Source organism: Pistacia vera, unplaced genomic scaffold (assembly GCF_008641045.1).
Source record: "Pistacia vera cultivar Batoury unplaced genomic scaffold, PisVer_v2 Contig423, whole genome shotgun sequence".
Taxonomy (NCBI): domain Eukaryota; kingdom Viridiplantae; phylum Streptophyta; class Magnoliopsida; order Sapindales; family Anacardiaceae; genus Pistacia; species Pistacia vera.
Genome location: NW_022196250.1, coordinates 183,368 through 199,840, shown reverse-complemented (window position 1 = coordinate 199,840; position 16,473 = coordinate 183,368). Strand labels below are relative to the sequence as shown.

Here is a 16,473-nt window from a genome sequence, read left to right as displayed (position 1 = left end):
CATGGGAGTAAAACTTCCAAGAATATGGAAAGAAAGCTATAACAAAATCATCTATTCATGTTTATAAATAGTAAGTTAAATTCTTCCACATAATTCATATGAGAAAAAAGAACATGAAAACACAACATTAATATACATGGCGGTTAAAACAAACTCAAATGATCCGAACGAGTGATCAAGAAATTAGTTGCTTGCTAACCAAAGTCGACTCTATGCATTGATGTGAAGACTAACTACGGGCGGGCAACCATTCGGTCTGAAATGAAAGTTCTTTAAGCTGCTGAGGATCCACCTCTGATGGAGCTCTAGTGAGGGCACACTGAGCCGTCGTTGTCTTTGGGAATGCTATGACATCCCTAATGGAATTGGCGCCGGCCAATAACATAACCAGTCTATCCAAACCATAAGCAATGCCTCCTGCAATGAAGAAAAAGTAGACTGTTGAAAAATATAAAAAATAAAAGTTCACCATCAGAGTCAAGGCAGGCAAATTAACGCAATGAGATTGCTACAGGAAAAAATGTATACTACAAGTACTAGAGAAGCCAAAAAACCCCACAAAAACTGCTGTCTAAGCAAAAGAAGTCTACAGAGACAATACTTGACTAGCTAGTGCACATGCTATTTCGATGAAAGACCTTTCAATACATCAGACTATATCCAAATAATAGGCATTTCTTGCAGCTAGTCATTCCCTTACAGGTCTGCCTATGCTGTCCCTAAGCAGTGAATCGAAAGCCTGTGCAGCTAAAGCAAGCACATCTTTAATCTCAAGACTAGCAATTCAAAGTCTATCATAAAAAATATCTCCTCCACATTTAATAACTCAACATGCCCACTAAAGTCATGCCTGAATTGAACAAATGACATTTGGTTAACCACAGTTAATTATATTCTGTTGACATTTGGGACAGAAAGCTAAATACCTATTAATTCCATAATGTCTCAACAGAATTGGGGATACAAACTACAAGGATGTGCATGAAATATATGCTTCATGTGTGCAAGTATTTACCACAAAACGGACAACAAAAAGTGTGGGCAAGCTAAGAGTTACCATGAGGTGGAGCACCCATGTCTAAAGCCTCCAGAAGGTAGCCAAACTTTGCTTCAGCCTGCAGACAAAAATAACATATAGTCCCCATGCTCAAAACAATGCAAAGGTATTTAAAAACCAAGAATGTGCTATAAACGGAATAAACCCAAGTCTCAAGGCCTTACGGCGACAAGCATACTTCATAGAGCCCTCAAGTTTCAAGGTTGAAATTCAAGCTACCAAATGTTCAAAGCATGGAGTGTAAACACTTAAGATCTGTTAACTAGAACTAAAGTTCTTCATGAACTAAATGTATAAGTTCTACTGTCCCCTTTTAAGGTTCCAATAAAACCAATAAAATTATGAATGTGAAACTTATCTTTGTAAAGATAAAACAAAAGTAATGCCATGATCCAATATTTTTTTTTTTTTTCTTTGTTCTGTTGGACTCTGTGGAAGGGTTTAAAAAAGGTCTTCAAATGCATAACATGATATCCAGACCATTGACTCTTGGCTGGGCCCATAAAGATATCATAATTCATGGGTGATAAACACCTTCTGCCAATGACCAAATAGCTAGAACACTGTTGTAACTTCCTAGAATCATACAACACCCAAACAATGGCCATAATAAACTTTAAAGCAAACAATTCAATCAAAGAGCACAACAGCTAAAAGCCAAAGAGTCTCCTCACCTGCTCAGATGAGATGCCAACAATTTCTAAAACTTTTTGTTGGACCTCACGTTTATAAATTCTCAAACTTCCTCCACCAATCTGACAATATCACAGGAAACAAGTAACAACACAACTTTATTATTGATTTTTATGTAGTAGAAAGCTTTAAAAATGCAGAAATCTGGATAAATGAATTAACCTCAACTCCATTGTAAACCACGTCATAAGCAAGGGCACGAGCAGAGGGGAGATCTTCCATGTCCTCAGGGTTTGGTGCAGTAAATGGATGATGCAAGGCCTGCAAAGAATATCAAATCCATGTTAAAGGAAAAAAACAGAAGATGTAAAACAGCATTATTGCAGACTATAACTTTTATGGGACATGTTAATGAACAGGATATAATCTCTATAGAACTAATATTGCAGGTGAAAAAGGAAAAAGAGACAAACCTCAAACCTCTGCTCTGGTTCATTCCATTCAAACATTGGAAAATCAGTCACCCATAGAATTGAATGCTTGGACTAGATATCCCAAAATAAAAAAAAAAATAAAAAAAGGTAAAAACGTTAAATAATACCTGTAGACAAATAATTATATAAATTTGAAGACTGGTAAAAAAACTTACATGATCAATTAAGCCCAACTGATGGGCAACAAAAATTCTAAGCCAGTCTAGAGTTTTGTTAACTGATGCAGGATGGCCCACTGCAAACAAGATTAGATCACCTGGCCCTGCAGAGCATCGCTTCAGCAATTGCTCTTTATTTGTTGGATCCAAACTTGATACCAGTGAAGCAATTCCCTCAAACTCTCCTGAAAGGAAATATTAAACCCATCAATGGTAAAACACAAAAACTATAAGATCTTCAATTTGATAAAGAGAGAAAGGATAACAATTGTCTCCATTTACCACCATCCATAACCTTCAGGAAAGGCAAACCCTTTGCTCCAGACTTTATTGCTTCATTGTAGATATCACCTTTCTTAAGAGCAGTGTTTGAATATCTTNTTTTTTTTTTTTTCTTTGTTCTGTTGGACTCTGTGGAAGGGTTTAAAAAAGGTCTTCAAATGCATAACATGATATCCAGACCATTGACTCTTGGCTGGGCCCATAAAGATATCATAATTCATGGGTGATAAACACCTTCTGCCAATGACCAAATAGCTAGAACACTGTTGTAACTTCCTAGAATCATACAACACCCAAACAATGGCCATAATAAACTTTAAAGCAAACAATTCAATCAAAGAGCACAACAGCTAAAAGCCAAAGAGTCTCCTCACCTGCTCAGATGAGATGCCAACAATTTCTAAAACTTTTTGTTGGACCTCACGTTTATAAATTCTCAAACTTCCTCCACCAATCTGACAATATCACAGGAAACAAGTAACAACACAACTTTATTATTGATTTTTATGTAGTAGAAAGCTTTAAAAATGCAGAAATCTGGATAAATGAATTAACCTCAACTCCATTGTAAACCACGTCATAAGCAAGGGCACGAGCAGAGGGGAGATCTTCCATGTCCTCAGGGTTTGGTGCAGTAAATGGATGATGCAAGGCCTGCAAAGAATATCAAATCCATGTTAAAGGAAAAAAACAGAAGATGTAAAACAGCATTATTGCAGACTATAACTTTTATGGGACATGTTAATGAACAGGATATAATCTCTATAGAACTAATATTGCAGGTGAAAAAGGAAAAAGAGACAAACCTCAAACCTCTGCTCTGGTTCATTCCATTCAAACATTGGAAAATCAGTCACCCATAGAATTGAATGCTTGGACTAGATATCCCAAAATAAAAAAAAAAATAAAAAAAGGTAAAAACGTTAAATAATACCTGTAGACAAATAATTATATAAATTTGAAGACTGGTAAAAAAACTTACATGATCAATTAAGCCCAACTGATGGGCAACAAAAATTCTAAGCCAGTCTAGAGTTTTATTAACTGATGCAGGATGGCCCACTGCAAAAAAGATTAGATCACCTGGCCCTGCAGAGCATCGCTTCAGCAATTGCTCTTTATTTGTTGGATCCAAACTTGATACCAGTGAAGCAATTCCCTCAAACTCTCCTGAAAGGAAATATTAAACCCATCAATGGTAAAACACAAAAACTATAAGATCTTCAATTTGATAAAGAGAGAAAGGATAACAATTGTCTCCATTTACCACCATCCATAACCTTCAGGAAAGGCAAACCCTTTGCTCCAGACTTTATTGCTTCATTGTAGATATCACCTTTCTTAAGAGCAGTGTTTGAATATCTTTTGGCTCCTGAAGGAACACATAATGCTTTGACAATTCCCCCATTTTTCAAGGTATCTGAGAAAACTCTGAAGGGAGACTCTAAAAATAGATCTGATACCTGCATTCCAATAAAAAATCCCTTTCTGTAATAACAATGCAAAATTAAAAATATATACATATATAAATCTGAAAGCCTTTGAAACTAAAAGTTCCTCATCAGTACATAAGAAAAGGCAGATGATTACATCATTCAACTCAAGATTGAATCTAGTATCTGGCCTGTCGGAACCATATCTATTCATTGCTTCAGCATATGTTAGCCTTGGAAAAGGGTTTGGTAGCTGGACACCTTTAATCTCCAGAAATACCTGCAGCAAACAAAAGTATCTAATCAAATGTGTGCTCATTCATAATAGAGATGTTTTCAACATGTCAAATTTCTGCAATTGCAGAGCAGAAATGAAATAAAGACATGAATAACAAGCTTGAATATCCTCCGACTGTATAACAAATTGCAAGTGTACAACCGAAGTAAGACCAATAGTTCTAGAAATTAAGGGAGAGAGAGATATAGAAAGAAAGAAGGGAAAGTAATGGGAGATGAACCAGAAGAATGGAAAAGGGAGAAATCAAGAAGAATTAGGGGAAGAAACAATTAGAATAGGGAGAGAAAACATAATATCATAAATCAATAGTCATCACCATAATCTCCTTCCAATGCTCCTTCTAATGACAAACAAATGATACAGATCAGAAAGGATAAAATAAGTAAAGTAAGAAAGAGGAGAATCAGAGAAAAACAAAATGAAACAAGAAACAAAGGCAGAAATTAGGAATATAGCCGTTCTTCATTCATAAATTCATACTGTCTACTTACAAAAAAAAAAAAATAAAAAAAAAATAATAATAATAATAATTGAAGGAAACAAAATATACTAACTTTTCTAATCAAATCTTCATTGAGCCTCAACATGTCCTCTAAAGGAGTAAAAGCCATTTCCATATCAAGTTGAGTGAACTCAGGTTGTCTATCTGCTCTTAGATCTTCATCTCTAAAGCACCTGTAAAGACAAATTTTGAAATTTTAGCACTCAAAAGCTAAAAGTAGACAATTTGAAATTGGAAGAATCCTCAAGGGAATTCAAAAAAAAAAAAAAAAAAAAAAAAAAAAAGAATCCTCAAGGGAATAGGTCATTTGTCATTTCCTAGAAAAAGAAAATTAGCCATTAGGGTTCATTAAAGTTGGAATAAAATTTTAACTTCAAATCTTAAGGAGTCCAGGGCAAAATATGCACTGGTCTTAAATAGTAAGCATCATGAAAAGCAGAAGCAGTGCATAGTCGATATAGCAACACCCGCATTAATATAATCAAACAGTCAAGAAGCAAAAAAAAATACCTTGCTATTTGGTAATATTTATCAAAAACCGAGACCATTAACATTTGCTAAAAAGTGTGGACTTTGAGGCAAAGCATAAAGTTCCTGGCTTCAAAATACACATTAGAATGAACAGACCCCACCAAGCCATGAAGAAGCATATAACTAACAGATAGCAATAAGATAAAATGTAGATACCTGGTTTGCTATTTTTAACGTTGTAGATATCATGCAAAATCTTACAGATATGCATGATTAAGTGTATAATCATAATGGATATTAGGATGTAATCCAATAAATAGGGAACAAATCTGCAAATAAGAGTGTATAAATCTATATTCCCAGTCGCAGCCGCCTCGTATGGCATATACAAGACAGTTAGACTCCATCCCGAATACGCATATAACCCCCGTGCACAACCAAGTGTGCGACTGTAAAATAGAAGTAAGATTTTTTCATCACAGTCCCGTACGGTGATCACGGACCAGATCGGGTTCCCTCGTGGTCTCCGAAACGCATTAGTTTGTATTTTTCCCTATATATTGAGTATAGTTTGCAATACAATATAAGAAATACAATAGTTCTCTAAGTGTGTAACAGCCCTGACGCTATCTCAGACTCGAAGCAATTTCTAGGTTTGTTTTTTTTCACATTCGTTTTTTTTTCTGCTGCCAAGTGAGCATATTTGTGAGTTACCCTGAGAGTGGCCATTTGTTTTTTCTCACCGCCTGCCTGGAGAAGCCTCGTCTGCGCGATCGAGCCTTCACTCTGAGTCCGGTCACCAGCAGAGTTCCTCAGTTTCTCTCGCAGGTTCAGAACAGTTTTGTCGGTTTCTATTGGTATCAGTTTTGTGGTTTCGTTGATAATAGAGTCGTTCTTGAAGAGTTTTTTTTGTTGGCTATTTTTCGTCTTCTTACCATAGTGATAAGTCTATAATTGATAGGGTTCTTGTAATGTCAAAATTACGGAACCTAAGCTTAATGGGTCTGATAACTATTTTGATTGGTAGTAAGACAATTCGTCTTTATTTGCGAAGCATTGGTAAGATGACATCTCACCAAAGATTCATCTGAAGACGATTCAAAACACAACATGGTTGAGAAGAGGATGCCCGGTTTGTTCTTGCAATACGGAACTCCATAACAAGTGAGGTACTTGGTTTAATTATCATTGTGATATGTGAAGGAATTGAGGACTATCTAGATTTTTGTTATTCTGGAAAGGGAATGTTTCTCGTATTTTTGATGTATGCAAAGCTTTTTATCGAGCTGAGAAACAGATAGGTCTCTTACGGCCTATTTTATGGATTTTAAAAGATATATGAAGAACTTAACATTCTCTACCGGTGAGTGCTGATGTGAAAGTTCAACAGCTCAACGAGAGAAATGGCGATTATGAGTTTTCTAGCTGGACTCCCTTCTGAGTTTGAATCTGCTAAATCTCAGGTTCTTGCTAGTTCTGAGATCACCGCCCTCCAAGACATATTACTAGGGTTCTTCGTACAGAAAGCACTCCATCTGTCATTCAATAGTAGTGCTCTATAATCTAGAATCATGACACTGGGCGTTCATATATACAGGAGCAAATAGAGGAGGGGGTTCGAATTATCGTGAGATCGAAGTCAGGAGTCAGGAGGATTGTGTGCTACTATTGTCATGAACCTGATCATATCCAAGCGCACGTGTAGAAAGTTGCAAAATAAGGCCCAGAAACCTCAGTCACTCATGTTGCCACTATGATACTTCTAAAAAAGGTTATGATTTCAGCTGATGATGTTTGCCAAGTTTCTCAGTATCAAGATCATTGAAGTCCTCATCTACTTCTATCACTGCTCTTGCCGACTCAAGTAAACCAAATATGTCTTATTCCCATCCTCCAAATGGGTCATTGATTCTGGTGCACGATCATAGACAGGTAATCCTAGTCTTTTTCTCATATCAGTCACATAATTCCTCGTCTAATGTTACTTTAGCTGATGGATCAACTCTTGTGTTCTTGGGTCTGGGTCTGTTAACCCTACTCCGTAATTTCCCTATCCTCTGTATTGAGTCTCCACAGTTGCTTTTAATTTAATTTCTGTGAGTAAACTCACTCGTGCTCTTAAATTTTGCATCTCATTTTTCCCTGATCATTGCCTGTTTCAGGATCTTACGACGAAGCAGATTATTGGTAAAGGACTGAATCTGGAGGGCTTACATCCTTGACACACAGGTGCCAGAACCATTGCATGTTCCAATATTTCGACCCCTTTTGAGGCGCATTGTCGGTTGGCATCCTTCTTTACCATTGTTAAGAGAACTATGTCCTCATTATTAATATACATTATCTTCGTTAGATTGTGAGTCATGTCAATTGCCAAACACCACCATCTTTCTTCAAGTCCAAGAGTCAATAAACGAGCTAGGTGCCCTTTTGAATGATTGTCTACTTCAGATGTTTGGGGTCGTGTTCTAGTATGTCTAAACCTGGATTTATATTTTGTTACCTTTGTTGATGACAACTCTCGTGTAACTTGGCTATTTAATGAAAAAATGTTTTTGAGTTGTTTCTCATTTTTTGTGCCTTTTGTGCTGAAGTTAAAACTCAATTTAATACTTCTGTCCAGAAATTAAGAAGCGATAATGCCAAAGAATATTTTTCGAGTTCTTTTCGTCTTAATGAGCAGCATGGCATTCTTCATCAATCCTCTTGTGTTGACAAACCTCCCAAAATGGAGTAGCCGAGAGGAAAAATAGGGCCTTCTTGAAACCGCCGAGACCCTATTCAAATGCAAGTTCCTAAAAGTTTTGGGCCGATGCAGTTTCCACGGCCTGTTTTCTAATTACCCGCATGCCTTCCTCTATTCTGAATGGTTCCACTCCTTACAGTGTTCTTCTCTCCCTTCGTTAAGCCTTTGTTTCCTATTGCCCCAAAGATATTGGTAGTACTTGTTTTGTTGTGATGTTCGACCCAAGTAAAACCGTTAGATCCCAATCTCTTAAATGTGTTTTTCTAGGTTACTTCGCTCTCAGAAGGGATATCGATGTTATTGTCTAGTCTAATAGATATCTGGTGTCACCTGATGTTACTTTCTAAAAACACCCCTTTTTTCCCCACTTGTCTACCTATACACGTCAGGGGGAGGACGATGACTTACTAATCTATACTGTCACATCCCTACCAGCTACTCCCACCACCTGAGTCTTCCCCACATACTGTTCCTCCACGGCACCCACTTGTCCGTCCACAACTCCATTTCGGCATTGTTCTTCTCGTCGACCAGAACCTCCTGTACCGGTCCCTTCATCGTTAAAACCAGTCTCCAGTGATTCCCGATACCTGTGTCCTCGTCAAAAGACACTCAGACTTCAGTGCCTACCCAAGGACTCTTCGTCGTTGGATCCAACCTGAATGATCTTGATCTTCCATGCTCTTCGGAAAGGTAAACGTCAATGTACTTATCCATCTCTTCATTTGTTTCTTATGATCACCTAATCTTCTCTTGGTTCTTTGTGGCATCACTAGACTCTGTCTCCCTTCCTGAACTGTCCAGAAAGCCTTATCTCATCCTGGTTGGCATGATGCTATGATAGAAGAATGAAGCTTTAGATGTTAATGGTACTTGGACCTGGAACTTGTTGACTTACCTATTGGAAAGAAGCCTATTGATGCAAATGGTTGTTTGCTGTTAAGTAAATCTTGATGGGTCAGTGGCTAGGCTTAAAGCGTCTTGTAGCTAAAGGCTATGCTAAACTTATGGAGTGGATTATTCTGACACACTTTTTCCCCTGTGGCTAAATTAATTTTTCGTCTTATTATCTCTATGGCAGCTACTCATTCCTGGCCATTACATCAGTTGGACATAAAAAATGCCTTTTTACATGGTGACCTTCAGAAGAGATCTATATGGAGCAACCACCTGGATTGTTGCTCAGGGGGAGTATGGGAAAGTTTGTCATCTTCGCAAATCGTTGTAGGTTTGAAACAGAGTCCACGTGCTTGGTTGGGAAAGTTTAGTGAGGTAGTTGCAAAGTTCGGAATGACAAAGAGCAAGTCTGATCACTCAGTCTTTTACAACAATCGGCAGTTGGCATTATTCTCTTGTTGTATATGTTATGACATTATCATCACTGGAGTGACACTACAGGATTTCATTACTTAAGTCATTCTTCACATCAGTTTCATACAAAAGATTTAGGAGTGTTGAAGTATTTCTTAGGGGTTGATGGTAACAAGGAGCAAGAAGCATCTTCCTCTCTCAAGAAAAATATGTACTTGACTTATTAACTGAGACAGGAAAATTGAGTGCTAAGCATGTAGTACGCCAATGTTTCATAATTCGCAGCTTACCAAAGATGGTGAACTATTTGAAGATCCTGACGAGGTACAGAAGATTGGTTGGAAAGTTGAACTATCTAACGGTCACTCGTCCTGATATTGGACTCTGTCAGTGTAGTAAGTCAATCATGTTTCTCTACTGTTGATCATGGGCAGCGTTAGAACAGATTCTGTGTTATCTGAAAGGAGCTCCAGGACGTGGTATTTTGTACGGAAATCATGGACATAATATATTGAGTGCTTCTCTGATGCAGATTGGGCGGGTTCCAAGAGATAGGGATCCACTACGGGCTAATGTGTTTTTATTGGTGGAAATTTGGTCTCATGGAGAAGTAAGAAGCAAACGTTGTGTCCCGATCTAGTGCCGAATCGAATATAGGGCTATGGCCCAGTCTGTGTGTGAAGTAATATGGATATATCAGTTTTTGACGAAGTTGGTCTTATGGCCTCTTTGCCAGCAAAATTGTGGTGTGATAACCAAGCGCGTTCATATTGCTTCTAATCCGTATTTCATGAACGAACTAAGCCCATTGAAATTGACCGTCATTTCATTCGTGAGAAAATACCGCAAGGTTTAATTTTACAGGATATGTGAAGACTGGGAGCAACTAGAGATGTTTTTACTAAGCTTTGAATGGGGTTCGGATTGATTTATATTTGAAACAAGCTGGGCATGATTAACAATCTATGCTCCTCTTGAGGGGGAGGTTGTAGATAATCATGCAAAATCTTACAGATATTGCATGATTAAGTGTATAAATCTATAATAGGATATTAGGATTGTAATCAATACATAATAGGAACAAATCTGTAAAATAAGAGTGTATAAATCTATAATAGGATATTAGGATTGTAATCAATACATAATAGGAACAAATCTATAAAATAGGAAGTTAGATTTTTTATTTCCTAGATTAGATTATTTATTTCCTAGATTAGTTCTTTATTTTCCTATATATTGATGTATAATTTGTCAATACAATATAAGAAAATTACAATCAGTTCTCTGTTTGTAACATTAACAAAATAAGCTGTCATTGGAAAAGAACCCAAAATTGAATATAATAAACAAAGAAACAAAAAAACAAAGCCCTATATGTATTTTCACCACTTTAACTTATTGAACAAATATTCATCCTATTTGATTGTAACACTTCATTCATATAGAAAATTTATATCTTAAACTAAAATCAGAAGAAAAGTAAAATCATTAAAGTATTTATTTATCATTTATATTGAACTAAATCATTATTGAGATTTTGGGAGAATAAATAAATTAAAAAAAAAAAAAACCAGAAAGAGCAGGAAGGATACATCAGTAGACAAAGACATGAGTTTAATGTTTTGACATGGACACAGGGTGTCATAGAAACTTCCTGAAATTTAGTCATGGAGACACATAGCCAAATAAGTGTATTTGTGAATTTCCAATATATTGAAGTGTAATAAACTATAATCAGTTGTTGTTCCTTGATAAATCATAACCCAGGGACAATTATGAAAATAGTAATTTTTGCATATTTGTTAATAGCCATGCATTGTAGCTCATAATCTTACCAATTTTACTTAATACATGTAAGTGATTTCCTTTAAAGTTAACTAGTGAGTGTTGGACATAGATAAACATATAATGGATACACCAATTCTTATATAAGAAGTATCATAAATTTCATAGGAAACAACAATAAGAGTCCACATAGAGCTGAATGATAGTTATATGTTGCTAGCACAAATGTCAGTTTCACTAAAAGCATGAGCTTTCTGCATCGCTCAGCATAATTAACACAAAAAGATAAGGGAGCCCTCCCCCTTCAAAAATATAAAAACAAGCTAGCATTCTAACTCCTGAGATCTGAATCCAATTCTATATCAAACTTGCAACAGACTCTAGAATTAAGGTTTCGGTCTTTCCAGAATCACAAGTACAAGAAACACAATTGCTATTGAATAAACAGAAGCTCGTAGTATGGGTAAATACCTGAACTCTTGAGGGAACCAAATAATCACGAGCGCCTTCTGGAGTAGACCTAGAGAGTATTGGAGTCTCAATCTACCTTAAAACCATGAAAAAGTAAGAACCAAAACATAGAATAAATATAAATAACTTGAAGCAAGAAAAAAATCAAATAAACAATAAAGAAGCTTCCATAGATAATACCTCCACAAATCCATGTACATCCTCCAGATGTCTTCGAAAGAGTTTCACTACTTTATGCCGCAACAATATGTTATAATGCATTTGCTGCCGGCGCAAATCAAGGCAACGATATCTGTTAACATGTACTTGAGTCAAAAAAATAAAGAAATTTTATCAAATAAAAAATTATATTGAAACCCCAAAAAATGATTCATGTAACAAGAGATGTCTGCAATCAATGATGCATAAAATGATTGAGATAAAAAAAAGCTTTCAATCAAAGACCGGAGCAGAAAGAACGTTAAGCACAATGTTTTCACAAAAGAATGAGTAATTAAACAATCAAATTAAATGCCTCCATCAATCAAATTTAATATAAAAGTAAATGTCAATTTTATGATAACATGCTTGATACCATAATAGAGTGACAGCAGAAATCAGAAAAAGTAGTGGCGGCAGTGCCATAAGGAAAGAAGAATTACATTCTATGGTGCTGGACAAAACAAAACTTAACAATTATCCAAATGATATGGTTAACATGAGAATATGACTCAAAATCTTGAGTAAGAAGAGTATAATTGCACCACAGTACAGGATACGGAAAAGGAAGCACAGTAATACATGTCTTTGACCCATGTTTGGAGAGTCCAAGTATTATTTTTCTGTGTTCCATTAATTTTTACCAGTCCAGTAGTGAGTAGACAGTGCATAAACGAGACCCGAGGACAACCACAAGTCTTTTTAGTTACACCTCTGGTTATGCACTTATGCTGTATGCTTTGTTCCTTGCATTGACGGAGCAATTTAATAAAGTAATTGAGTATAATTTTATAATTAATTAACTAAGATTATTTTACGACTACAAATATTAAATATTAAATTTAACTATTATAGTAAATATAGATATTATTAAAAATAAATATAAATAAAATTTTATAATTAAACTTAAATTGATATTTAAATATTTAATTAATAATTATTTAAATTAGCTTAATTTAGTTTGCATGACCAAAATTTAAACTTATTGATTTCATGTATAATCTTGTTTGATATAATACTGGACCGAATACAATATAAGAATACCTTTCTATCCAGTCTAGTCCAACCTAAGACAATATCAAAAACACTTGAATAGTCTTAAAACCAATCACCTCAAGCGAATCTCCTCTTTGGCAAAATCATTTGCATCATCAGAAGTAGTAACTAGGAAGGGCAACTTTGATTTCACAGAATTCAATACCTGAACATCCTCTGCAGCAACCTAAGGCACAGGTAGTCAGAAACATAATTCAAATTGGACTATATACCAAAATAAATGGAGCCAATGAAGTAACGACAAGCAATAAAATACCTCAATGAAGCCAGTTTTCATTTTCTTATTAACCGACTCACTTGGCCGGGACCGAATCACACCCTCCACAGCAATCACATATTCCAACCTCAAATCATTCACAGTGGAATGAGCATCAGGAAACTGATCAGGCAACGTCGTAACCTATAATTCAACAATACAAACAACAAAATTTTAACTAAAAAAATATTTTAAAAATAGGAAAATTGAAAATTCAATACATGCCTACTAGAAAATCACCCCGTCCACATTTCTTTAAAAAAAAAAAAAAAAAAAAACAAAAAAAAAAAAAAAAAAAAAAAAAAAGACCTATGGCCCCTGGAAACACTTAATTTCAATAAACCAAGCCTTTATTTCAAGTGGTTTCTAATCATTGCAGCAACATCAATATGTGCCTATATGAAAAATATCACATGGTAAAAAAGTTATTTTGGTAAAAGAAACAGTTTTTCAAGCGCATTGTATCTAAAAATTGATTTCTTAAACCTCTAGCACCTAAAAAAACACTTGGGAAAATCTAAAAGAATATTTAAATTTTAATAGAGTCAAAATAAAACCGCCCCCAAAACTAAAATTCTCATAATTTTCATAACAATAACGCTACCCTTCTTAAAAAGAATTTACAAGCACACAAACAAATAAAAAAACAAAAGATTAATAGTACCTGGACAATTCCAGTATGGTCTCTGAGGTTAAGAAAAGTGAGCCACCATGGACCCGGTGGAGGGCAACCCACCGCAAAGCCTGACCCGTTTACCCCCATCATCAGGCGTTAACTCCCCCGTACCCGGGGGGGAGACCCAATCGAGGGCGGCGTCATTGAGAGGCAATTGTGGCTTAATGGCAGTAGCGTTGGTGGTAGTTTCAGCGGAAGCAGAAACAGAGGAGAAAATCTTTTGTTTTCTGGAAGTGCTTTTGTTGTTGCGGAGGGTTTGAAGAGAAAGCAAGAGAGAGTTCTCGTGGTGCGGAGAGAGAGAGAGGAGGAGATTTGATGAGGAGGGACATGGTTGAGTTCCAGGAAAGCGTGGCCTACCGTGCTCAGACTGCTAAGATGTTAAGGCTTTCAGTTCAATTAAAGAGTAACTTATAAGTCCAAATATGATGGCTCGTTGGTTGGATTTTGGGAATACTCTTTTAGTATTCCCAAAAAGTTAAATAGTAAAATACTCAAAAACACCAAATTATTCAACTTTATTCAATATTTTTAAAACTCCAAATTGTTAATTCAATAAATACCCTTAAATATTTTTAATGTTTTTGTTACGGCGACTCCGGCCACCCCGGCGGGTGGTGGTCGGCTGTCCTATTTGAGGGTGGATTGGGGGTGTTTTTGTTAACTTTAATGTTTTATTATAAGGGGTGTTTTGTAAAAAAACAAACATAGGGGGTATTTTAATTTGTAAATCCTACATCGTAATACACGCCCAATTCAACTTTTTTTAACTTTTTTCAAAAAACTTTTTCTAAAAACACAAAATGTGAACCAAACAGAGCCGATATTTTCTTCTAAAAGCAAGTGGTTACTCAAACCGTTATCTAACCCATAAAAACTTGTAAAAAGACATAAAAGCCCTTTTTTCATTTCATTATAAATAAAGAGCAAAAGATAAATTAGGTGTAAAAATATAAGAAAAATCCTAAAAATGCTTTTCATAATAGTGTTATCTTTTATTTAATAAATTAAAACTATAAGTATTTAAATCAAAGAAATCTTTATCATAGAATTTTATGATATAATATTAAAAATAATATATAAGAGATGCAAATTATAAAATAAGAAAGTAAAATAAAATAATGTAATCAAAATAAACAAAAAGAACAAAACTCCCTCCCTAAATATAATAATTTGGTTTATATTGGTGTAATTTTCACAATTTTCAATTTATCGCTGCATATGATAGATTAGACTAATGTCAGACACCTTTGAAAAAAATGTCGTTATGAACCAAGGAGAACCTCAAGGAGGTGGTTTGGCAGTCAAGAAAGTTTTCTCCTTTCATTGATTTCTTGGGTTCGAACTCTTTGGGACCACCTATCATATTTGTGACTTACTTTGAAACATTAGTATGTAGCGTGTTAATAGATCTCGAAGATTAGTTGAGATATACTTAAATTTGTCTAAACATCGTCATCCAAAAAAATGGAGGAAATTTAACTCCCTAGACCTCCCAAGTTTGGATTTAAAAAAATGACCTTAAAAATATTTTTCAATATTTTATATTTAGAAAAAACTGATGTGGCACACTTAGGATTCATTAAACATGTAAAACGGGTTAAAGTGAAAGGATTTAAACATATGTGGGTAATATTATAATTAATGGAAGTTCGTTAAATTTTGAAAAATAAAAACAACCCACACCCTTCAAAATCGTTTAATCAAGCCAAATACCCAAAAAACGATTAAAGACCACCTTTGATTTCTTTGTCTTTTCTGACGACGAAAGTGCCCTATTCGGCAAATATTCGATCCTAAAGCTTCCTTATACAAAATCATGGCTGATATCAGAAAGAGGAGGAAAACCCAACCCCACTTCAATCCTAGACTCTGGCGGCAGTGGCAGTTCAAAGGTGTCGAAGAAGAAGCTCTAGTTGAATCCGATGAGTGAAGGTGATTAGAGGTAGAGGAGATGATGGCGGCACAAGAACAGAGAGAAGAATCAGAAAATGGTTCTAAAGAGGAGGACGCCAGCGAGAATTCAAGTGAGGAGGAAGACGTCGGTGAAAAAAGGGTACGTTTTTACTTTTTTTTTTTTAATTGGATGAGAAATTGATTGATTTGTGCGAATTTGGGAGATATTGTAGTTGGTTTTATGTTATGGTGGCTGTGTCGTTTTGTCAGAGTAGTTGGCGAGCATTGGGGGAGTGCTTTGTTTGGGTTCCAAAGGATGGGAGAAAGGCAAGGGGAGCCGTAAGGAGGTTGTTTGTGGGAGGTTGGTGGGTTGGTGATGGAAATAGGGGCGGAAAGGGGGACTAGAGGGCTGCTGTGATATTACAGGGCTGGCCACGACAGCACGCTTAGCGCTACATGCGCTGTGCGTGGCCAACCATGTAATATGCAAGGCAACCTCCAACCTCCCTATTCCGCCACCTCCTTCCATCCTCAGCCCTCTAACCTCATGGAACCTACCACAATAGCCTTGTAGGGCTTGCATTTGCTTCCCCAGTCCTCTCAAGGCCAAAAAAACTCATGCCCGATGCCCTCGAAGCCATATCCCCAAATTGGCAGCATATTGGTTTTTTTTTTTTTTGCTGATATTTAGTTTATATGATTGTGCTGTTTTTTGAAGCGTAAATAATAAAGACATGGGTTGGAGGTTGAAGC

At 36.0% G+C, this 16,473-nt stretch overlaps 1 protein-coding gene across 1 annotated transcript in view; it reads right to left on the bottom strand.

Annotated features, from left to right (window-relative positions):
- Window positions 1-42: 42 nt before the first annotated feature.
- The window catches only part of LOC116142989 (aspartate--tRNA ligase, chloroplastic/mitochondrial), a 28,965-nt gene continuing 12,534 nt past the window's right edge, over window positions 43-16,473 (bottom strand). Inside the window, 18 exon segments of the mRNA XM_031428410.1 lie at window positions 43-417; window positions 1,058-1,115; window positions 1,732-1,812; window positions 1,913-2,011; window positions 2,164-2,235; window positions 2,340-2,527; window positions 3,892-4,087; window positions 4,215-4,337; window positions 4,910-5,030; window positions 5,368-5,421; window positions 5,423-5,447; window positions 11,632-11,713; window positions 11,822-11,933; window positions 12,952-13,061; window positions 13,152-13,295; window positions 13,816-13,856; window positions 13,859-13,888; window positions 13,891-14,194. Of these exon segments, the coding sequence (XP_031284270.1) occupies window positions 230-417; window positions 1,058-1,115; window positions 1,732-1,812; window positions 1,913-2,011; window positions 2,164-2,235; window positions 2,340-2,527; window positions 3,892-4,087; window positions 4,215-4,337; window positions 4,910-5,030; window positions 5,368-5,421; window positions 5,423-5,447; window positions 11,632-11,713; window positions 11,822-11,933; window positions 12,952-13,061; window positions 13,152-13,295; window positions 13,816-13,856; window positions 13,859-13,888; window positions 13,891-14,194 (2,028 nt within the window). The 3' untranslated portion in view covers window positions 43-229.